The 23653-nt window shown below is 41.1% G+C and overlaps 3 protein-coding genes across 6 annotated transcripts in view; all 3 read left to right on the forward strand.

The window, feature by feature from the left end:
- The window catches only part of LOC118327061 (interleukin enhancer-binding factor 3-like), a 12548-nt gene extending 1348 nt beyond the window's left edge, over positions 1-11200 (forward strand). The window contains exons 4-20 of one of the 3 annotated variants that reach the window (XM_035660255.1): positions 518-714; positions 826-994; positions 1107-1278; positions 4175-4266; positions 4751-4846; positions 4973-5084; positions 5172-5269; positions 5353-5458; positions 5542-5682; positions 7369-7559; positions 7935-8054; positions 8434-8565; positions 8825-8986; positions 9338-9464; positions 9559-9597; positions 10105-10440; positions 10613-11200. In XM_035660255.1, coding sequence (XP_035516148.1) covers positions 518-714; positions 826-994; positions 1107-1278; positions 4175-4266; positions 4751-4846; positions 4973-5084; positions 5172-5269; positions 5353-5458; positions 5542-5682; positions 7369-7559; positions 7935-8054; positions 8434-8565; positions 8825-8986; positions 9338-9464; positions 9559-9597; positions 10105-10440; positions 10613-10722 — 2400 coding nt within the window. In that variant the 3' untranslated portion in view covers positions 10723-11200. The remainder of the gene's footprint in view (positions 1-517; positions 715-825; positions 995-1106; positions 1279-4174; positions 4267-4750; positions 4847-4972; positions 5085-5171; positions 5270-5352; positions 5459-5541; positions 5683-7368; positions 7560-7934; positions 8055-8433; positions 8566-8824; positions 8987-9337; positions 9465-9558; positions 9598-10104; positions 10441-10612) is intronic. The other 2 variants (XM_035660256.1, XM_035660258.1) reach the window with 2 other exon arrangements.
- Positions 11201-12949: 1749 nt separating this feature from the next.
- Positions 12950-14718, forward strand: acp5a (acid phosphatase 5a, tartrate resistant). 2 transcript variants are annotated; one of them, XM_035659449.1, is made up of 6 exons: positions 12950-12974; positions 13126-13216; positions 13336-13535; positions 13621-13745; positions 13830-14175; positions 14256-14718. In XM_035659449.1, the coding sequence occupies exons 1-6, from the start codon at positions 12972-12974 to the stop codon at positions 14493-14495; spliced, it is 1005 nt and encodes a 334-aa protein (XP_035515342.1). In that variant the 5' UTR covers positions 12950-12971; the 3' UTR covers positions 14496-14718. The 2 variants fall into 2 exon arrangements, with proteins under 2 accessions (XP_035515342.1, XP_035515343.1); XM_035659450.1 differs by having other exon boundaries at positions 12952-13029.
- An 8656-nt stretch (positions 14719-23374) lies between these two features.
- The window catches only part of syce2 (synaptonemal complex central element protein 2), a 1709-nt gene continuing 1430 nt past the window's right edge, over positions 23375-23653 (forward strand). Inside the window, exon 1 of the mRNA XM_035660231.1 lies at positions 23375-23447. Coding sequence (XP_035516124.1) covers positions 23445-23447 — 3 coding nt within the window. The 5' untranslated portion in view covers positions 23375-23444. The remainder of the gene's footprint in view (positions 23448-23653) is intronic.

A 23653-nucleotide genomic window follows, 5' to 3' on the forward strand; every position in this document is an offset into this window, starting at 1 on the left:
GGTTCAGGGGGTTGGTGCACGAGTTACATGTTGTGGTCATTGTGTCTCCAGTACCAGTATTTGTGTGTAAACAATTGAGAAAAACTGTAATTTGAGTCATGTAACCCGCTCCTACAAGTCTCCACATTAATAGTGAACATCTAATGTTTTCCATCACTGTTTTTGTTTTGTTTGTACTTTAAAAAGACTGCTCTTCCTCTTGCATGAAAACTGTACCTGGTGAATGTGAATGTTTCCACATGTTTTTTTTTTTCTTTTATCACGCACTTCCTAACTATTTCTACTAACATTATACTTCCCAATCCTATTTTTACTCTAAATATTGTGCGAGATTGCTATTTCACTGGATCACATCTAAGTAACCTTAAACTGCATAAGGCATTCAAGAACTGCTTTAATACTTTAAATAATCTATTTATTACAAAAGTAACTCGCTATTATATGATTACAGTATAAACTAAAGATGAATTTGTTCTCATCTACACTATGTTGTTCTTTTCCACAACATTAACGTTAGTTTACAGAAGCTGCCCACCAGGTGCACACAGGTCCATACGATCGCCATGTGATGGCCAAACACTCAGAAGTGTATCCCTCACCAGAGGAGCTGGAGGCGGTGCAGACCATTGTCTCTCATGTGGAGTGTGCCCTTAAGACTGTGTCTGACCAAATGGATGCTCCGAAAGAAGAAAAAGAAAACACAGAGGCGGAGAGGTAAGCAGTGTGTCCCAATGGTTGAAAAGTATAGCAAGTTTCTGAACAGAAGTGTGTTTCCTTTTTATATAAATATTTTGTTTTATTCTGGTTTCTTCCTCATAATGCAAGCAGTGATTCACAAGAGCGTGTCCTGCGGGGGGTTATGAGGGTCGGTCTGGTGGCCAAAGGACTTCTGCTAAAGGGAGACAAGGACCTGGAGCTGGTGCTGCTCTGCTCCAACAAGCCTACTATCACCCTGCTTAAACAAGTGGCCGAAAAGTTAACTGCACAGTTAGAGGTAGAACTGAATACCTGCAGTTGTTTTCACGTCATTCTCCTGGTGATTTTGTTTGTAGATATTAAGAGTCTTTTTATTTGCCATCATAACATTTTCTTCCTTTTCTAATCAGGAGAGTTCAGCGGGGACGTATATAGTAAGCCAGTGTCCGGGGGATGCAGCCATTGTTGTGACAAGTACCAAGGAGTCGGTCCTGACTCTGACTATCCACCTAACATCGCCTCTTGTCAGGACGGCGCAAGAGAGTAAAACTGCAGAGGAAGAAGAAAAAGAACAAGGCACAGGTATGTATGCTGGTCCAGCCTCCAACATCCGCTACCACAGGCCTGATCTGTGTGTTCTCAGTTCACAGACACTGTACGGCTCGACTGATCTGCAAGCCTGCACTGCCAATTGAAACGCCACACACGTTGTCCATCTTCATCTCATTAGACCTCAGTGGAGCCCGTACAGTGTCTGTCTCAGCCCGACGCCAGTGAACAACCAATAGATGTTGGCTCTTCACTCGCTCAAGAGTCCTGTCGTCGTCCTGTGACAAAAACTGGTGTTTGCCAGCACTGCACTTCCTCTGTAATCGCTGATACATTCTGCACATGTTGATAACAATGCCAGTCATAAAAAGCAACTTTGTTTATTCTTGTTGAATTGTTTTCATGTTAAATGTGAAGGCTTTTCAAGAATAACAAGTTAAAGCGCGCATTTGCATGTACTTGATACTGAACATGTACATTTGGCACCAGCTGCAGCAAAACTGATCAGCAATGAGGAAATATCTGTGGCTTCTCTTGGGAGAGTTTAACTTCAACCAGACAGGAAAAACAACAGCTGAATTATTGTATATGGATTAATGTGTTGGTTAGTGGTGTGTTTATCAAGCTTCTGTGTCATTCAGCTTGAGCTGTCTTTACATGGGAGTCTTCCAAATCTTCGATGAGTTCATTTAAAGGTCAGGGGGAGTTTGATGAAGCCCCACATAAAGAACCATACCGGTCTCAGTGCAGTTTAAGTCCATTTTACTACATCGCACACTGGGGCTGCACAGTTAAAATGACGTCATAATTGTGATCGTGATTGTGGCTGCCACAGTCATTCACACTTGATCAGGTGCAGTACTGGCACTATGTGTTTGAAGGGCGCTCCCTGTTCACAGGTAAACTGTCTGACCAGTCAGGGGTTTGTCATGAGTAGTCTTACACAGAAGAGCAATGGTAAACATTTAGAAGACAAGAGTGGATGGTACGTATACGTATTTTGAATAAACTGTGAACTTGTTGCCCCGTTAGTGACAGAGCTAACAAGTATGTTAACTGACTGTTTGCAAGCTCATTAGCTCAGAGATCTTTATTTGCCTTCTTCAAAGTAAACAGATCAGTAGAGAGAAATGGAGAGAAGCTCCAGGAGCTACTGTCAATGGTGGAGGAAGTACTCAGATGTTTAACTCTAGTAAAAGTACTAATATTACAGTGTGAAAGTGCTCCTTTTACTAGTAAAAGTCATGTCTTTAAAATCAGACATAAGTAAAAGCCCAGAAGTATTATCGACTAAATCCTTGCTGTCTAAGCATCATTTTACTGCTGTAGCTGCTCATGGTGGAGCTAGTTATAAGTACTTTATATGCAGTTAGCTAATTTAGTCCCACGGTACTCAAACATAAGGGTCGGCCCCCTCTAAAGGGTCACAAGATAAATCTGTAATATAGCTGGACTGAAGAAAAACAGAATGCTTAATTTTAGTTTTTGGACTGAAATATTGGACCTCAAACAATTTAAAAATCAATATAATGTTTGCTAGGGAAATGGCTTTTTGTTTTTGTTCTTTTCAAGTGAAACCTTGCTAATGGCCCGAACTAGACACCGCTGTTTTGTAACGGGTCACAAGCATCACTGATGGCAGGTTATATCAGCTGTCGTTGATGTTATTCTGCCAGTAACTTGATGACAGGTTAAAATTACACTCTCTACTGCCGGGTTTGTGTGCTCTCTGCAAGCCGGTGTCTATGCCCGGCCAAAGATTATTTGTGTGGTAAGAAGCTCCACTTTGGTTGCTGTACAACTGGTAAGTTACGCTTTAAGGAAAGGCTGATTTTATGTGGAGACTTACTTTTACTGAAAAGGACCAGTGAAGTTGCAGATTACAACCGACTGAATACTGCTTGCCATCCAAGTGTGTACGAGAAACTGTGGTGGCTGCAAAACATGCCAAAAACACAAAAGCCCCTATCTAGAGTCACTGTTTGGTTTGTCGGTTCTTGGCTGCTGTAGAAACATGGCGGTTCAACATGAGTCTGTTGAACAGGACCCGCTCCCTCTGTAGATAAAAACAGCTTATTCGAAAGTAACAAAAACACAACAGTTCCTATATTTAGGCGATTATACACTAATGAAAACTAGATAAGGATGAGTACGCCCTCTAATTAGAGTTTCAGTTAAATATTATTGTGATTACATTTAGGTTATTCGTGCAGCCCTGTTGCAAGCAAACAGCTGGCCTTCCGTTCTTCAGTTTTTAATTACTCATGTAACCATTCGTTGTGGTCCAGTATGGAAATCAACTCGCAGAAGCCTGAAACTTTCTGTAAATGAATGAGTTGAATTGTATTTGTAGTGTAGAAATGAGCTAAAACTTGCACAAAGTTGGTATGGCTCTTTGTGTTACCGATCTTTCATAAAGCCGGTTTAAGCCGCTTTTGGATCAGGGACTCCATCAGTTTTGCTGCAGTGTGGGGCAGACGTGAAGATTCTCTCAATGCTTGTGATTTATAAATGATTGCCTTTTTAGTCTGTCAAGTTTTTTAGGACCGCTGGACCTTTGACCAACTGGACATACTGTCTCAGGAGGGGGGAAAAGCAGCAAACCCAAGCCGAGGGGCTGAGGGAAGGGGGTATTTTATGTACTTAACCCAGTGCGTACATTAACAACATGTAATGCAATGTTGTAAATGCTACTGTGTCTTTATGACAATCTTTACATCCACTTTCGCACGCTGTGGAAAAGTTAGGTGGGATCTGTGAAAGGTGACTATTATATTTGTTGGGACCAAAGATTTACACACTAGGTACTTGGGACCCCCTTTCCCTGCTGCTGCTGGTTTGGGGAAAGCTGCTACTCCCTGAGCTGCAAGACAGAGCCGACCCCCTTGGTCAAACTGTACCTTTTCTTCTTACCCCACCTCGTCAATAGAAGCGCGAACAGTCAACGATCCGCCGGACGTTCTGGACAGGCAGAAATGCCTATCTGCCTTGGCGTCTCTCCGCCACGCCAAGTGGTTCCAGGTTTGCATTCACGTCCTTATTTGTACGTAAGGTTGTTTCTTTAAATGGTCTCCCTCCATTCTTTTCTCCCCATTTAGAGACAGTAAGACTTTTAAGCTGTGGTCTCAGTTGTTGTTGATGTAGTCCATGATCTTATGAAAGGGGAAAGTGTCGGAAGTTTAGGAGTTTTACTTATTAACTCATGAGGAGATATCTGCTGATCCATACCAATGATAGATTTGGATGAGTCATTGGTATTGACACCAGCATATTCGATTTATCAAAATGCCCTCTGTCAGTCTGAGCTCTTTCAACTCCACTCCTGTTGTCCACAACAAACAGCATGTGGACAAAAATGTGTAATAATTTGTATTAGCCATGGCCCAGTTGTTCTGACCTTTCTGTGTTTTCGGGGGCGTTTTGTGGAACCCGTGAGAGCAGAGGGTTGAGGTCAGTCAGAGGCAGCAGCTCCTCTGACTGAACTGGCTTTTCTTTGTGTCTCCAGGCCAAAGTCAACGACATGGGTTCTGCAGTCGTTGTGATCCGGATCATGAGAGACTTGTGTAACCGTGTTCCTACCTGGACGCCACTCTCAGGATGGGTGAGGAAACATCTGCTGAGATGTAATATAAACCAGCTCTGTGATCAAAACTAACAAAACTCGTTTTTTAAGGGAACAGCATCTTGATAAGTATTGTGTATCCTCTGTGCTCTCATCTCCACATAGCCTCTCGAGCTGCTGGTGGAAAAGGCCATTGGTACATCCGAGAGGCCAATGGGAGCAGGCGAGTCATTGCGCAGGGTTTTGGAGTGTGTTGCATCTGGAATCCTCTTGGAAGGTGAACTTTTTATTTAGTTGTCAAACTGGCATGACTGTTTCTACACTGTCATTAAATTAATGGACACATTTTTCTGTATCTGCAAAGACGGCCCTGGAATTAAAGATCCATGTGAGAAGGAAACAGTCGACGCCACTGTAAATCTGACACCGCAGCAGCGTGAAGACATCACGCAGAGTGCCCAAGTAAGTTGAGGCTGCTGATACATGCAAGCACATTCATGTTTTTAAACCCTAGTAATAGTACCTAATTTTTATATTTTCCTCAGTTTGCCTTGAGGCTGTGTGCATTTGGACAGATGCACAAGGTGTTAGGGATGGACTTCAAACCTATAAAGCCACGGAAATCAATGGGAGCAGGCAAAGATGGCACAGGTACTTAATGATCTGGCCCTTTCTGTGCAATTTACTGTAATGAAAGGATCTGTTCTCAGGCTTGTTTCTGTTGTGTCATGCAGCTCAGATACCACCTGCTGGACACTTCATCCTGCCAGCTAAGAGAGCTTATGCAGAGGTGGATACAGGAGATGATGAGCCCCACCTCAACAGCAAGCAGAGGAAGTCTCTAAAGTTCCAGAAGCGCTTTCAGAGGAAATCATGTTAGTAATAAATATCTGAGGCCTTGATGTATAGGCTGAGCCATTTTGCTATTTAATGATTTATTTATTTATGATAGATTATAATTACACACTTATTTAATAGTACTGCACTCTGTAGTCTTGCTAAATGTCCCGGCCGCAGAACTGTCTGATTGGTTAAGTAAAGTTATGGTCACACATGCGTGAATCTAGGGCGAATTGTGGGCAGCGCAGAATGTGCTGGAAATCAGTTTGCTGGTTTGCCAGATCAGTTTTAGGAGTCCAACGACGCACATATTTAGTATTGGTTGAGGCTTGCAAACTTTGCCAGTCCAAGTTCACCCCAGTGTTGAACTTCACACAAAGCGGAGATGCAAAAATCTGCTTTGCCCACTGGAAGCAAATGTTTTAATGCCTCATTCGCTCGCATAAGAATGGAGGTTAACTGGTGGTTGTTGATTTTGCGGATGTAGCTTATCAACACAATGTGTGCAATCCCTCACCTGTCAACTACTTATGCAACTAACACACACACACACACACACACACCACCACCAGCTTCTCCTGCTGTTTTAACATGATGCATAATGAGGGTTTTAAAAAAAAACAGAAAAGAAACAGGGCAATATTTGCAAAATCACATTGCTTGCTCTTACTTACAAATGTAGTTTGTGCTTTCTCCAACCAACGAGTTGCTAAAACGCTACTAACCTCACAGTCTGGGGCCCTGATGCGGTGAACCTGTCAACACTCAACGCTAAAGTCTTTAATGAAAATTATTTTTTATTGAAGGCTTCAAATTCCCAACTCATGACATGCAACTGAACCGGACATTGTAGCACTTATATTATTCAGTTGTACATTTTCAGTTTAACTGCATATAATTTTACTATTCACTCCTTCTATTTTCCATCTAGTTTAATGGTAATTGTGACAGTTTTATACAAATGGACTACATACATTCATCCACATGCTCTGAGGTGTCAGTTTATTATGTACACATAGCAAGTTCTAATGCAATCTAATATCTGTACCTAATAAATTAACAACACGTTGTCCGTGATTACTGAGGAATTATAGTGCAGAGCAGGTTTTGCCCAAATATTTTTAAAGGTTGGATATACAAAATTCACTTGCCACTAGATAATCTTACCGATCAAATAATACGTAAACACACTTCAGACTGGACAATCCTCAATCACTGCTATGGCTGCCATGTAAAAATATAATTTTGGTGTGGTATGACGCATGCATCCTCTTCTATCTGTCTCCTCTCCTCTATGTGTCAGTGTAAAGGGCAGGGCTTAGCTCCTCCACCACACACACACGCACACACACGCACACACACAGCAGACAGACTCCTCTATCTACCTCTGGTATGTTTTAGCACTAATACACTCTTCAGACTAATTGTTAGGAACAACATGAATCTAACTGTTTGACCTAATTAGCTATGCATCTTAAAATGTGGCACACTCTTTTGGACTTCATGGCTGAGGATGCAGCCCACCACTCCCAAAGTAGCACCACCTCCCTGTACCAGCAGTACCTGCCCAGCACTGAATCCACTACTACTGTTTCTGCTGCACAACTCAACTAGCTCTAGTTGTGGATAGTACCTGGTACTTCATTGGTAACATTTTTAACTGCTTTGATTCCTCATATTTCTCTCTCTGCTTTGTCTCCGCCGTTTCCTTTTTTCCATAGTCACAGATGATTTTAGCATGAATGCTGTGATGCGTCTGAACCAGTACAGACCTGGTCTGGAGTACCGACTTACATCTCAGACTGGTCCGGTCCATGAGCCAGTCTTCACAATGGCCGTGGACTTAAATGGGAAGACCTACGAGGCAACGGGGCCCTCCAAGCGAGCCGCCAAGCTTAACGTAGCCACCAAGGCAAGTCTTCTGTATTTCTTATCTATATAAGTTGCCTTTAATTTGCTTTATTGCAAAAGCTCGGTTCCTCAGTAAGCTGCAGCTCTGTTATCGGCAATGACAAAACCATTGTTGACTTCTTTCTTGGTCTAAATTCCTGTTGTAGTTTACTGATTGGCTCCATAGTTGAGGTTAACTTTATAATTAAATATTTCTTCTGTTTATCTTCATTACATGTGTGACAGGTAACTTGACTCTAACTTGACCCTAACCCTAACCCAACTCTGCTGCAGGGATGCATTTTCTTAAACAAGACAGCCCACACTGGGTATGTGAATGACAGTTGCAGTTTTAAGTTCCCATCAGTTCATCTACTATGATTTTTGTCCTTTACAGGTTCTGCAGGATCTCGGTCTTCCGACAGGCTCAGAATCTAAATCAGAGTCCAGTGGTGACGCTGAAGGAACCCTGGAATCAGTGAAAGCCTCTTCCACAGCCTCTACTACATCAGAAGACGTATGTAACTCAGTTCCTCCCTCTGGAGTGGCCTATTTTAAAGCCTCTTTTCTTTTTAAATATTTTTTGGGGCTTTTATTGCCTTTTTAATTGATAGTGAGAGCTGAACAGTGACAGGAAAGAGGGGTAGAGAGAGAGAGCAAGCAAAAGGGCCACAGGTCGGAGTGGAACACATGGCCGCTGCAGCAAGGACCCAGCAACAGGCGAGCCATCCGGATGCCCCAAGAAGCCTCTTTTCAAGAACCTCTGTACAATAAAACCATCTCAATATTTTCTTTCCTCAGAGAGAGAAAAAAAAGTAATATGTGAGATGTTCTTGAGTAAAGCGTTATTGTCGTGTGTATTTTACAGCCGTTGTTTGTTCACTTGCTATGAACAGAGTGGTCAGGGTCCTATCTTGACCAAAAATGGCAAAAACCCTGTGATGGAGCTGAATGAGAAGCGTCGCAGCCTGAAGTACGAGCTGTCTGCAGAGACGGGGGGCTCGCATGAAAAGTGCTTTGTCATGGAGGTGAGTCGGCAGTATCATAGGCAGCAAACAAAACTAAAGGGATAATCAGAAGATTCTTGTTGTTTTTTGTTCATCCTTTGCTTTTCAAGTGCAAAAAGAGCACTACTGCACTTCTTGAGTCTGTCCTGCATTACAGCATTGATGTTGGATGTGCAAATTGTCGGCTCTTAGTTGTTGAATCAAATAAAAGTAAACACTGTGATACACAGTAATGCATGTCCGTTTTTAAAAAGTTAATTTTTTTTTTTCTGTCTATCAGGTGGCTGTTGATGGACAGAAGTTCAAAGGCAGAGGTTCTAATAAGAAAGAAGCAAAAGCCTTCGCTGCCCTCGCTGCTCTGGAGAAGCTGTTCCCAGATGACAGCGGAGTGACAAACACCAACAGAAATCCTCCAAAAAAGAAGATCACGTACACAGACATGGTAATTTATGTACTTAATGATTGGATCTAAAATGTATGTAGTTAAGAAGTATGGGCTCAAGGCCTCAAACCAGTCTGTGTACATTTCCATTAGAGTGCACACTGAATACACCCATTTGGTAATTGAGACAAATGTTGGTGCAGCTTTTAAATGTATTAATGTTGAAGAAAACATTCAGTCCTTTAGTTAAGTATTACATTTGTCATACCCCACAATTTATTTGCACATTTAGACAAAAAGAAGCAGTTCCCACAACAGCCACTGCATGCACATCTCCATATAAGCATACTCTGTCACCTAAAAGATTTTCCTCTTTACATAAAATCTTTTGCCATGTCCTGTTCACAACAGCACATCCCAGGCTTCGGCACTATCCGTGGCATTCCTTCAGACTCCGGCTCTCGTGGCTGGGGTCCCAACAGAGGTCGAGGAAGGGGTCGGGGCAAACCGTTTCCTCCAGGACCCAGTTACAATAAGAGTAAGGAATTTTACACTCATTAGTTGTTGGCTTGGACTTCATACGCCTGCCAGGAAATCAACTAAATAGTTATTTCTTTCCTTCAATCTGAAAGCCAACTACAGTTATGAGAGCAGCACTGGCACAGGCTATCGTAAGTATTCACTCTGTGCTGTGGTGTTTTGTTTTTGTTTTGCCACTGAGTAGCACAAAATAGGAATGATTGTTCTACAAGTTCCAATGGATTATACTTTGAAAAAAACAACAAGTCATAAAGCAGATTTACTTATTTTACAAAATACATCCTTAAAAAAATATTATGTTGTGCATATCTTGTCTGTTTCAAGTTATAGAGCTTTTAATTCCCGCCCACACCGGAGGGGAAGACAACCCATCGCTCTCCATTGACTTGTACTGCATAAAGGGGCCTCCTTGTCACTCTCCGTTAGCTAGCCACAGGCATTTTGTTAGCACTTCAGCTCCTGGTTGCATCTTGTGCCACCGATTGTTTTCCCCTCCCGTAGCCGTCCACGTTCATTTTAGTTTGTACCAAGCATGTCTTGTTCTGTTTTTGGTTGTTGTTTTGTTTTCATCTTTGAATGAAAATTAGACACTGTTATAAACAAATCACAGTGAGACTGATCTTTAAACTGTCTTTTAGATAAACTGTATGGTAATAACGCAGCCAGCACCACAGCCAAAGGCGCTGGCCCCACTGCATCGGCCAGCAACATCGGCTATGGCACCTTTTACCCGGAGGGCAGCACCTACTCCTCTCCGCCCATCTCCAACTCCGACTCCAGCACCACAAAGGGAGAAAGCTACCAGACAATGCCTCCTCCCGCCGACCAGGAGAGCCCTTACAGCTACGGGTATGGAGATGAGAAGAAGAAGATGCTGACCCAAAGTCAGAATGAGGGCCAGGGAGGAGACTACTCTATGTACAGCACAGCTTACCCTAGCTCGGTGACAGGTGGCCAAGTGTATAATAATTATGGTGAGTAAGTTGAAATCCACCCCTGCAATCAATAGCAATAAAGACATCCCATTTCTTACTACTTGTTTGTTTTTTTTAATATTGCTATATAGATGATATTTTGCTGCATCTATACTAAGAGAAAACAGATCAGATAAAAATAAACACATTCTGGTTTGATCTCACTTTACAGGATGGGGAAACCAGTCGTCCTGGGGGAATGAGCAGGGGTATGGCATGTACCAGGGCTTCGGGGGACAAAACCAGGGATCATACTCTGGATACAATGACATGAATTATTAATCATCACATTGTGTACAGCCTTTCTCACCTCACAATGCCATCTCTTGACTCTGACTCTGTCCGCCCTCGACAATGATCCTGGGATACCACTTCTGAAAAGAGGAAAAAAGTGCTTGTGTTGTCTCTGAAATTAGAAGGTTGCTGTTTTATTTGTTTTGTTTTCACCTCACTTGGACATCTGGTAAAAACAATTGTAGGTGACAGATGAAGGCTTATCTTGTGACTAAAGTCTACCTGTTTCTTTTAACTGCAGCATCCCTCATCGTGTCCGTGTTGACATGAGTGTAAAAAATCATACCTGGTTTATGATTGTCTTGTTTCTAGGGTTGCGATTTTTAAAACTAGTGTACTGGTTCTGTATCAGTATGTTATGGTTTTCATTTAAAGCTGATATTCGTTTTGAACTGAAGATTTATTTGTTTGTGTCACATAAAATGCTCTAATCGTTCTTGTAAAATAAATTACTTTTATTTTACTATGTTTTTGACCATTAGTTTGCAAATTCACAGAAGTATACATTTGATTGAGATTGTAGAACTTACCTTTTCATTCACTGTGGTGGATTAAGCTCTGATGTTGAATGTGACAGTCATGGTCAGAGTTTGGCTACCAATTGTTCATGAATTATGTCTTTAAAGCTGTTAAGCTTGAGCTTCCCTTAAAAATACCAAAGATATTTCTTACATCAGTGTTACAGGGAATGTTTTTCTGCAGTGCATGCAGATGCCTTACTGGTTTATATGTACAGCTATGTGGATGAAAAGGTGAACCCTCATTGACCCCTGTGAGGAAATTGGGTCACTGAAGTTGCAAAGGTACTCTGGTTTCCTAGGAAAAATTAACAAGAGCCTCAATGACACAAATAAAATGTAAAATGGGCAACTTGTTCTACACCTACCATCTGTAGTAGGTGTAGAACAAGTTCTAATTAAAATGGTAATGCAGCAGCAGTTTTATGTAAATGCATACTGGCACTCTTCAGCAGTAAGTGATCTCATAGTCTGCTTTGTATTTCTAACAGTGAAGTGAATTCATCTCCAACCAAGATGGTTTTTACACAACCATCTTGGTTGTTTTGGGAAATTAAGGTTAGCAGTAAGGTTGCACTTTCCTCTACAGTTTCCAGTTTCTCTACAAAAATCAGTAGAGAAAGTTGAACAGTATAAGAAATAATGTGTAGAGTTTGAACACTGCTGTCATTTGCATCTCACATGCTAGTTGCTCTTCATCTGACCATGTAAGCATTTAGGACTTCTACTGATTTACAGCCACAAAATGTAAATTATAGCACACTGGCAATGATATTTCAACAGATACTCACATGTTTGCATCAAAGTGAGAAGAGGGCTATTTTCAGTTAAAGTGACAGAAGAAGTGTGAAAATAGAGAAAAGGAGGGTAGGTTTTTGTCCTTCAACATTTATTGTGCTTTATGTTAACCAGTGAACCACTGAAATAAACTCAGAGGGCTACATTTCGTATTCACAAATTATCCAAAAAGATATAACAACAGAGATGGAAAAATGATGAAGGGAAACCGTGATTAACACTAAAGTGGAAAAAGTGTAGTCTGGACACCAGCTATAATAACCATTGCAGATCACATGTGGCTGCAGTCCCAAGACTGAGTCAGGGTGTGAGCAATGATCATGCCCCTGCGGCGTGTCCCGGGGCTGGTCCTCCTGCAGTCTCTCCTCCGGGAATGCTGATAAAAGGCGGACAGGAGGAGCACTGCGAGGACAGAGAGTGTCCCGTCAGGTCATCCTGAGCACACCTCACAAGTTATCAGCTGTGAGTGTTTTTTTTTTTTATCTTTGAGCTCTGCATGCTGACATTTACTCTTGACAAGATGTTTATTATCTGCATGCTGACACTTACTCTTGACAAGATGTTTTTCTTGTCAGCCAGCTTTGTTTTCTTTTTGATGGCAGAGGACTGAGCCATTAGATACTGCTTAACTTTAGTGGTGTGTCTGCTGAGGCTGATGAAGGTCATTTGATGTGTGTGTTTCTTGAATAGCAGTTTCTCATTTGAAAGAAGCAGAAATGCAGCGATATGCTTTGACAGACATGAAATTGTGACTTCTGACCCTTTCAGTCTCATAGACATGGCTGCTTTGATTAGCTTCTATCAGCTCCAGCTGGAACATGTCACCTTCAGGCTGCAGCCAATCACAAGTCACCTTTAGGTATAAAGCAAGAGACCATGTTGTTTGGTGAGATAGGAGGGAGAGAGGAAGCATAGGCTTGTATGGTAAGCGGCAGTTGCGGTTTGTGTCACGTGCTGCTTCTGGTGTCTTTGCTCAGGCGTATGTTGACTCTTACTTTCAGTTATGGCTCTTGTTCTCCTTTTTTGCTGTTCTACTGTTAACTGAAGATCTGATTGTTTTTGTATTTCTCTAAAGATGGTACTTACAATAGTATCCATCTTAATTGCTGCCATCCCTGTGGCCTACTGCTATCCTACTGCCTTCCAAGACCTGGAGGAAATTGGCAGTAAGTATCACTCAGACATGGGGTTTCAGGATCTCTCGTGAACGCCTTCTTTGTATCCGTGTAAGGCCTCGCCTCTCCAATGCTCAACTTCTAAGATTTTGCTCTATGTTGCTTTACAGCAAACAGAACCTCCATCAAGTTCCTGGCTGTAGGAGACTGGGGTGGAGTGCCTTATCCCCCCTACATCACCGCCGTGCAGAAGGCTACAGCTCGAGAAATGAGCAAAGTAGCAGAGCAGATGGGAGCTGACTTTATTCTGGCCCTTGGCGATAACTTCTACTACAAAGGTGTGGACAGTGTGGATTCCCCTCGGTTTGAGGTCAGTTGAGTGAACTTTATGTATTCTGAAATGACTTTAAGGGGGGAAAAATGCTGATGTTTTTTTTTTGGTTTTTTTAAATCAGGACACCTTTGAGTCTGTGTACACTGCGAAGTCTCTCAAAGTCCCCTGGTACGTGCTTGCTGGCAATCATGACCATGCAGGGAACGTCAAAGCCCAGATCGAGTACAGCCAAAAATCTGACCGATGGTAAGGAGCAACTGCTTTCCTAAAGCAGAGTCTGGCAAGTTCTGACATCCTTAAACTGAAACTCCTTTCTGACTCCATTCAAAGGCGATTCCCCTCTTACTATTATGAGCTAAACTTCCACATTCCCAACACGGGGAAGACGTTGACGATCATCATGCTCGACACCATAATGCTGTGCGGCAACTCTGACGACTACGTGGACGAGAAGCCCAGAGGCCCCCTGTGTGCGGTGGATGCCAACCGTCAGCTGACCTGGCTGCAGGAGAGACTGGCTCGCTCCAAGGCAGACTTCCTGTTGGTGGCCGGCCACTACCCTGTGTGGTCCGTGTCTGAACACGGGCCAACAGAGTGCCTTCTGAAAAGGCTTCATCCCCTGCTCATTAAATACCAGGCCACTGCTTATCTCTGCGGCCATGACCACAATCTGCAGGTAGGTTCATGCAAACTGTACCAAACACTTCTCAATCTGCAAAGCCGCTTTGCCTTCAGTTTCGTCTTTGTCCCCTACAGTACATTGAAGAGTCTGGTGTGGGCTACGTGGTGAGCGGTGCTGGAAACTTCCTGGATCCCGATGTCCGTCACTGGAACCATGTTCCCAAAGGTTCTGTGAAGTTCTTCACCGGCCAAGCTTCAACACTGGGAGGCTTCGTCCATGCGGAAGTCACAAAGGACAAGATGGTTGTGACCTTCTTCCAGGCTAAAGGCACTTCTCTCTATCGCACTGTCCTCTCCCAAAGGAACTTTGAGTAGACTAGCTAACCACTGGAGAGGTCAGCTTGTCAGTTACATACAGTATTAGTCTGCAGTGTAGAGATCAAAGTAATTGCTGTTAATCCTGTCTTTTTTTATTATTTTTTTAAATCTTGGCATTAATATTTCAAAGCACTTGAGGTATGTTTTTAAAAAAAAATCAACTAGTTTTACATGTAAATTCATTGTATGATAAGTGAATAAATGTAGTTTGTAAATTTGACTTGTGGTAGTTTGTAACAGACTTGTCTTACAAACTATTTTAAACTACTTACTGTGTGTGTGTGTGTGTCATCTGCAAACGCAGCTGAAACTAGACCTGCTTGGTGTGACTGAGGAAGCTGTTTCCTTATGGAAATAAGGAAATTTGATATGAGGCTTGCTTGGGGTGATATTTTATATTTATATTTTACCTAAATATAGTAATAACTTTAATTTTGCTCAATGTGTTCTAAGCACAGCCTTCATTTAACCATCTCATGAACCCCCTTGTAGCTGCTCTTAACACCTCTGTTTCAATGTGAATGCCCAGGTCTGACTTTAACATTCTAAAGATTATGAGCTGGTCTAGGTTTGCACTTCTCTGGTCCTGAGGCTGTGATTGAAATACTGCAACATGTACATGAATTTCTCTGCAGAAAACATTACAGGGCAAAAAAGCAAGAATACAAGATATTTATTTTGGCCTGGTTTGCTCTCGTGAGGAGTCTAGGTAAGAAAATACTGCGAGTTTGAAGTATGTCAGTATTGCAAATATGAGTGTACAAACACAGTGGCTCCTTTGTTTTGTTCTTGGTCAATCAGGTGACCGTTATATGCCATGAACGTCCAGCTATGCACATCTATGCCTTTAAAATTTCCAAGGCTTGTATAGCACCCGAAGCTTGGCTGCTAATTCTGTAGCTCTACAATTTGGAAAAATAATTGTTACTAAACTCCCTAACTGACAGAATTGCAAAGATTTCCAAATGAGGATTATGGTGCTGACTATGGCTTACACTTGACCTTAGATTAGTTAAATAGTCCAGCAGTAGCCCTTTTGCAGAATTACAGCTGTTTATGTATTTTGTGGCTTTATAATTTTCTTGATTTAGTGAAAACCATACTGCAGGGGTGAGAAAAGCATTATGGTATGTGTGTATAAGAGCTGTATTTTAGAATTCACTACAATGTACGCATTTTGATCACTATCATTTGCAATTTGCTAGTGTCTCAAGAACAGCCCTTAAATGTATGGGACATACAATAGTTTTATGCTTGTCAAGTTCTAGGCCCATGTGCGGAGTTCACATGCTGACGTGTTTGGCTGCTGCTGGAGAGGTCAAGACTGCCGCAGTCACAGCTTTTTTGTCCATCGCAGAGAACCACCTGGCCTGCCAACAGAGGATTAGGCTGAATGATGGCAGATTGGCAGTTGCAGCAAACAGGATAAACTCAGCCAACCAATGACAATTAACCTAGGAGCAAAGCAAGGACCCAGAACAGACGGGTCTCTATTTTTACTCTCTCCTCCTGCTGACATGCTGAGTTTTGTTTTGCTTTATTACTTCAATGATGTAAGCAGGTTTAATTCACCTCTTTATTCTGCATTGAGAAAATAAATATGTACAATTTATGCAAATTAACCCTGTATGTTGGTTAATAGGTTCACAAACCACCAAACAGGCCAGGGCATGCTTTAATGTCTTACTGTATTATGTGATAACAATCATGTCTGTGTATGTTGCTTGTCCTAACCCCTGTCGGGCTACTATAGGGTTACTGACTCTTAGTGTGTGTTGTCCTGATCCAATTAGGATGAGTTACAGTTTGCTGGTGTCATGCATCGTCACACAGAGCTGGACTGACAGAACTGAGTCAGTGCCAATAAGAAATGGGCCAAGAATAAGCTGTCACCTGAGGATAAAGGACAGGTAAGGACCACTTAACCCTGACTGACGTAAACTCGCTGCAAACCAAAATGAGCCTCACAGGGTTACAAATCGGGTCAGACAGATGGATGATTAGACACTATCTGACTTTACAGTAATTATTCTTGTATGTGTATCTTGGCAGGGAGGTACCCAGTAGTAAACAGTTCAAATGTATGATTAAAGCCGCTAAAATGTATATTTTGTTAATAAACATGAAATTATAGGGGGTCGCACTTTGTGATGTACCTACAGAGAACCCCCTGAATCTGCAGCTCCATCTGCTTTATAGTGACTTTCAGCTCATTGTTTACCCACTGTACACTTTGTTCACCACCTGCTCAGCACCAAACAGCAGACAGACACAGTGAGAGAGTAGCTGGTGAACATAGTGGAGCATTTAGCAGCTACAGAGACGGATATTTCCCTCATGAACTGGTAGACCAAAAACAGAGCACAATCATCCGCTGTCCAGACACATAACTTCAAAGAAATGATAATGTTGCGCCATAATTGCTGGGTGTGTAAATAAGCAGTTGTTTGGATACGAGCCCACCATTTTAACTTAGTAAGTCGTAACATATATCTGTTGTGTTCACAGTGTTCAAAGTTATTGCAGGTTTAAGTGTGAACTATTATCATAAAATAACTTCTAAAAGTCAGTAGCACAAGAACTCCAACAGAGCTCCAACAGGGCCAAATCACATTGTCTCACATCACATCGAAACACAAACAGGAAGAAAAACTGCACTGACAAAGACAAAGGTCACATGAAACTAACCAAGAGAAATATGCAGAACAAGGTATTGTGTGTATTTTACTGATACTGACACTGTTGACTAGCATGTAACCTAGTGGGAGCCATGTTCCTACTATAGCGTTTTTTCAGAAGTGGCCAAACAAAACTGTTTTTCCGCCTGTCTCCAAGTGTCCACAACTGCAGTGCAGTAATCCTGCACTCACATGTTCCACTTCAAAATCCAAACAACTGAAATGTTTCTTGCCGCCAGTGAGCACAAACTGAAGGATAATTTCACAATACCATAGGTAAGTATTGTGTCATCATTTTTAAAGACAGAACTTTTAATAACTTGCTAGGTTGCTTTTTAATAACCCAGAAAAAATAACTTTTAGACTTGAGGTCAGTTAGCACCGTGTGGGATCCTGCAACACAAATACCCAGGTGCCCTGATTGCTCACCTGGTAGAACTGCTGCCCCATGTACCAAGGCTGAGATGTACCAAGGCTGAGATGTACCTGTGGCACTTTGCTGCGTGTCATCCCCCTTCTCTCTCTCCCCTTCAAATAACTTAACAGCTACCTCTGTCGATAAAAGGCAATAAAAGCCCCCAAATACCCAGTGTCAGAAGCTACCCTCGAAATTATTATTATTATTATTACCCATGGTTAAAGCAATATGTTTACGCTGGTCCATCATCTTCTCACAATCTAATCTTCTTCAAGTCTTACTTGGCTTCACCTTTCACCTCTCACCAGTTGGAGAGCTCCTGTGCCACCAGTGCACTCCCCATAGTGTCAGCGCAGAGTTTAGAGCGCTAAGATCTCCTGCCTGGGGAAATAGGATTAGCAAACCTTCTATCTTTCCTCAAGCCAGGACTGAAAAAGCCATTTCAAAAAAAGTTACATTCAAGCTGTAATTTGTTGATTTCCTTAAATAAAGGTGCATGTGTTTATTTATTTCAAAGACATGTTTTATCAGAGAACTAAACAAGTACCTAAATGAGAACTAATGGGTAGTAGAATTAGAAAATGGGATATTAAATAAGGAAAGAGAGAGGAGGTGAAGGGGTGAGAAAAATGTGTTAAAACCCCTGACTTGGCTTTCAGCAATCAAATTTAAAATTAGAGGAGAAAACATCCTTGGGTATTGTTTAGTGAGGAGTGTGTGGGTGAGGCTTGATCAGACTGGACTGAAAGTTGTCTGGCAACATGAGCGGACATGCCCACAATCAGATTCTGATTCAAATAAGTTAAATCCGACTTTTAACCAGGAAGTAGAAATACAGAAATCTGAAAAATTTAAAAAAAATGTTGTGTTCATGTAAGGTTACATCGCTCATATAAAGAAGCTGATGAATAAGAAAATACATTTTCAGGGCTTTTAAAGTTGATTTTGTTTTTAAAGGAAGCAAAAGTTCATAAGTAGATGTATTGGAATAAAAAAAAAATAAAAAGACATGAAATGGCAAAATAAAATTACATAAAAAATGCTGAGAGCTAACAATATAATTTTAGGCATGTTCATGAATTGTTACATAGCCTGTACACTACAGTTAAACATCAAGACATGGTAGCTCACCTGGTAGAGCACCGTCTGTTATTACTCTCCTCCACCTGCTCCTTCTGTCTGTTTACACTCCATCACTCCTTTCACCCCACAACTTACTTTGAAGTACATCTACAACACTCATCCCTCTTGAGACTCTATTGTTGGCTGTCTCTGCACACCCCAATCTGATCCAATGAATTCTGTCTCACAACCAGAATAACAATATAGGTTTCTGAAGTTTGTCCACTAAGATTGGGCTTCTGCTGTCCGATTATCTAATTCCACGGCTCAAAAGTAATAAAAGGATGCTGTATTAAAGGCTAAGCTGCTCATCTAATCTTCTCTCCCTAATCTCCATCCCGGACTGGATACAGGCACTCTGGGTTTCAGATAGAATGAGCAATGTTAGTTCCCCCAAATTATTTAATACAAAAAAGACAATGTTAATACTCTGATGTTTGTCCAGAGAGAGCCAGTATAGGTGGAATAATCTCCTTTTTAATTGTGGATGCAGGCAGAGAAAAAAATCTGAAATTAATAAAAGTGCTGATACTGTGCAAATGTGTGTGTGTGTGTGTGTGTGATGCCACAGCCTTCATGTGCTTTTAATATCCCAGGATTTCTGCATCTCAGCCAATATCCCGCTTAAAATGGACCCTGAAATCTGTCTTTCTGAGTTGCGTAACAGTGTCGATGATTTTTGGTGCCAACAAGCAAAAGTAGGGAGAGCTGCAGTTAGATCCTAAACACATTTTAAGAGTGTAACACACATGACTCATATATTAAGGCCATGCAAATACCCAGATTCTTAAAGAATAGGATTTTATTGCTGGATTTATTGTAGTTATTATTACTTTACTGAAATAGTAAGTGGAGATTATTTCTTTATTTCCTTTCATTTTACTGTGCTTGTCCTTAGAGGGCATCACATGGTCATCTCAAAGCGGTCACCTCCACTAATTGAATTAACTTCACTCTAGCAACTTAGGGCCAATCCTGCTCAGCACCAGAAATATATTTAGGATCAGAAGATTGAGACACAAGTGTTAGCAAACTTATCTTAGCATAGGATCCACCTTTATTTGACACAAGAACTCAACACGGACACTTGACTCTCCTGTAACGTACACACTGCTCTCTGCGTCATTTATACTGTATGATATGCTGTATAATACAATGTAGAGTCACTCAGTGAAACAGTTTTTTAAGTCTTTGACTGGATCTGTCGTTCACTGGAGTTAAAGACCTACCCCCCCTGTTCATGGCCAAAACATGAACTAAGCATTAGCATAAGTTAGTCGAAGCAGGTTAAGATCCTACATAAAAACAAATGTAACAGCATGGACGGATAACAGATTCTGGCAGGAGAAGGTGAACATTCGTGATGCTAAATTGGCACAAATCCACATGGAAAATTAATAAGTGAAGGCCATCCCACTGACAGTCCCAGGCTCTGATCCTGAGAAAATTAGCTGTTTTGTTTCTTTCTTGGTCAAGTATCAGTAACTCTGACAAAAGTAAATCCATACTTTCACAATGGCCTTGATCACTGCTTATGTATGATTCCAGTCAGATGTGGAAAATATCAGAAGTCTTAATGCATAGTTTGCTGGATTTGTGACTCTTCCCAGAAATTGTTCAACTTTTCCCAAAGTAGATTGGGGTAAAATGTGCTTCAGAGGTGAAAACAAGGAGCCAAAGAAGCTCAACTAAATAGGAAAACCAAAGCGATGGGGCATAAGAGTGTTAAAAGGAGATGCACCACGTGAAAACGGTCTCGGATCCTTTTATGCTGCCTCATGCTTCACTGTCCTTTGGGAGTGGAAGGTTGTAGGACGGGCTGTTGACGTTAAGGGAGGTGGGGAAAAATGAAGGGATGTATGGGATGACGGTCATCAGAGGGCTGGTCAGCTCGGTCTCATGCAGGGGACTCATCGGAATGATGACATCGTCCTGGTCCCACACGTGGAAGGCATTTGGGTGGGAGTGGCTAAGGGCAGGTGGCATGTGCAGAGGGCTGACTCCTTCCCCCTCGCCGCCTTTTGTCATGTCCTCATCGGGTGGGCCCAGCAAACAGTCTGTGGATGGATAAAAGACTAGAGTTTGCTTCAGTTTTTCATTTAAGTTAAGCTTGTGGCTGTTTTAGAAAAAAACACTCACAAGTTTGCTTCATCGTTGCTGCACTTTTGCTTGAGAAATGGAGAAAAGGAAAGCTACAAGGAGATATTTTGAATAAAGATGATACATTGTATCTTATTAAGGGTATGAACCCCAAAAATATCATATAGATTTGACACAATTAAAGAATTAAATAATAAAATAAAAAATTAAAGAGTGCCCCATATATTATAAGTGATTTACAGATTTTGGGGAGCATTGTGGGACACAAAACAAAGGCAAAAATAACCAGATGTGGTGACAAATACAGTACAGCACATTATTAGAGGATATCTGCCCACAGCACTGCTTGACAGACTTTCAGCAAACTGCAACACGCTTCATTTCTGAGTGCATAATCATACAATGTTTGAATAAAATATTGCTTTATTCATCAGATATGTAGAACCAAAAGCTTTGCTTTGTATGATACACTGCATTTGTAGTTGCAGACACAACATTTATCTAAGTTAGTTCAGTCAGTGCATGTCTTAAAGGTAGATGGTGGATGAAATCTTGTAACCATACACCACAGCTCAACAAGTTTATTTTGTGCCTCCTCTAGTTGAGGGCTAAATAAACAAATACTACATCATCAAATATGGTTAAATCAAATTGATTGCATAAGGCTCGACAGCACAAAGTGACAAGACTTATTCAGATGCCAAAGAGTTCTAAAATACAACTATGAACCCACTACCTGTAATAGACTTGAGTAGCTACCTGTTATATCCAGCATGAGGTCTTTGATGAGGTGACCCACGATGGCGTAAGCCACAGCAACAACGACCAGGGCGGCCATCACGAGGTAGAGAACTGATTTAGGGAGCTGGATGAGGTCCCTGGGAGGAGGCTTGTACTCCGTATAAATTGGCTCCACATTATGGACCAAGTACTGGAATGAAAGTCCGCCTTCGCCTGTGTAGTTAAAGCTGTCCATATTCCCAGAGTCTCCACTTCCTCCAGTAAGTGGTAGTTATTCCATTATATTCACAGGGAAAATGTTACCAGTTTGATTTATCCACTTGCTCAGGTGTCACTTCCTAAAATGCAGAGAGGCAATGTAAGTAAACACATTTATATCTTATTTATTTAACTTAAATACACGGCAGGTGGAAGAGTGTGACGTAAATATATTCAAAAAAGCTATATAAATGTAATCTTTTATTTACTTTTAAGATATAAAGAGCTACCTTTATGACACTTGATGAACATAAAAATAGGCCAGTGAATAAATTCACCCACCTGTCAGGCCCAAGTTTTTGCCACCTCCAGATTAAACACATTTGGGTCTTTGCAGCGCCGATTCACCAACATCTCTCTTAATGACTTTCATTAGTGTCACGTTCCTATCATCAGTTCATCCTCCACCAGACATCAGGACATTTCACACAGCCTCTGTGCCTCGCTGCTGTGTGCTGTGTCCTCTGTCCTGGGATAATCCAGACTGTGGGCGGTGACACAGAGACAGAGAGAGAGAGAGAGAGAGGAAGGGAGGGATTACACTTCCAATCACAGCAGATCAATCAACCCCTCTCATTCCATCACACTTAATCCACCACAAACAATCTGAGTGAGTGCTTTCTCCCCTGCAATGCTCACACACATTACACCCACACATACACATACATCAACTCAATCTTTGATGAGAAGTTCTTAGTTGTTTTAATGCAAATCCTCAAGACTTCCTGACCAGAAAGGCTAAAATTAAGTTCTGCCCCACTTCTGGATTTGTTTCTATTTTAATCTCAACAGTAATATAATTTGTCCAACTAGTCTTTAAAATAGTTGATACATGAGGGTTTTTTTCCATATTCTAAATTTAATGGGTGTTATATTGATTTAATTTCAGTGTTCTGCTATTTTGCACCTACCTGATCTAACCCAATGTTACCAAATTATATTTTAAAACACCTAAAATAACTCTTAACTCTTATTATGAGGACTGTTTACAGTGTGCTGTTTCTAACTTAATGTTCTCTATTTAAGCACTGAAAACCAGGTGAGAGCAGCTCATTTTATCCAGAGACTATATATAACTTACATATATTTTATACAGTTTATGATTTTAACAAAATAACGTTAAAACACAAAGAATATGAAACAAGTCGCGGGATTTCGTCTCGTTTTAACATATAGAGGAAACTCCGGACTAATTTAGCTATGTTAGCCAGATAAAGTACTTTAGCACTGAGCTAAGCTAACTTACGCTAGCTAGTAAGATAGCTGATGTATATGCATACAAACACAGCTAACGTGTAGTATATATTTCTGTAAGTGAAATTATAAGAATTTGTTTGTTACATACTGTATCTGGATATTTGTAATTAATATGTGGTTTACAAGAGTGAAGCTAACGTTATAGCTAATGCTATGTTGTACAGCCAAAAGGGATTAGCTAAAGCTAAAAGGTGTCTGTATCTAACTGAGGATTGAAACATCTCCTTTCGCTAAATTTATACAATTTAGAAGGAATTTTACATAATTTATGTATTTTAATTTTTTTTGTCTTTTTTCAGAATGGATTTTTTCTTTGAGGACCTACCATCCACCTCACAGTCCACTCCCAAGAGCAGACATGAAGATTCACAGATGGTAACATATGACACATCATATATTATCAACAATGGAGTAATATTATCATACGGAATAATATTAATATCCTCTGAGAACTTTGTATTAAATATTTTATTCAACCATAAATGTCATGTCATGATGAATAAATGGTCAAATATATTAAAACTCAACATATCTTGTTCCCATCCCCTCCCAGATGATAACTTATTTCCCCAAGTCAAGTC

Source organism: Morone saxatilis, unplaced genomic scaffold (genome assembly GCF_004916995.1).
Source record: "Morone saxatilis isolate NCDOM2014 unplaced genomic scaffold, NCSU_SB_2.0 Contig17, whole genome shotgun sequence".
NCBI classification, from domain to species: Eukaryota; Metazoa; Chordata; class Actinopteri; family Moronidae; genus Morone; species Morone saxatilis.

Coding starts and splice junctions, on each gene's coding strand:
- acp5a (XM_035659449.1), top strand. Junction 13,536..13,620: donor TGGATTCCCCTCGGTTTGAG/GTCAGTTGAGTG, acceptor TTTTTAAATCAG/GACACCTTTGAGTCTGTGTA. Junction 13,746..13,829: donor AGCCAAAAATCTGACCGATG/GTAAGGAGCAAC, acceptor CTCCATTCAAAG/GCGATTCCCCTCTTACTATT.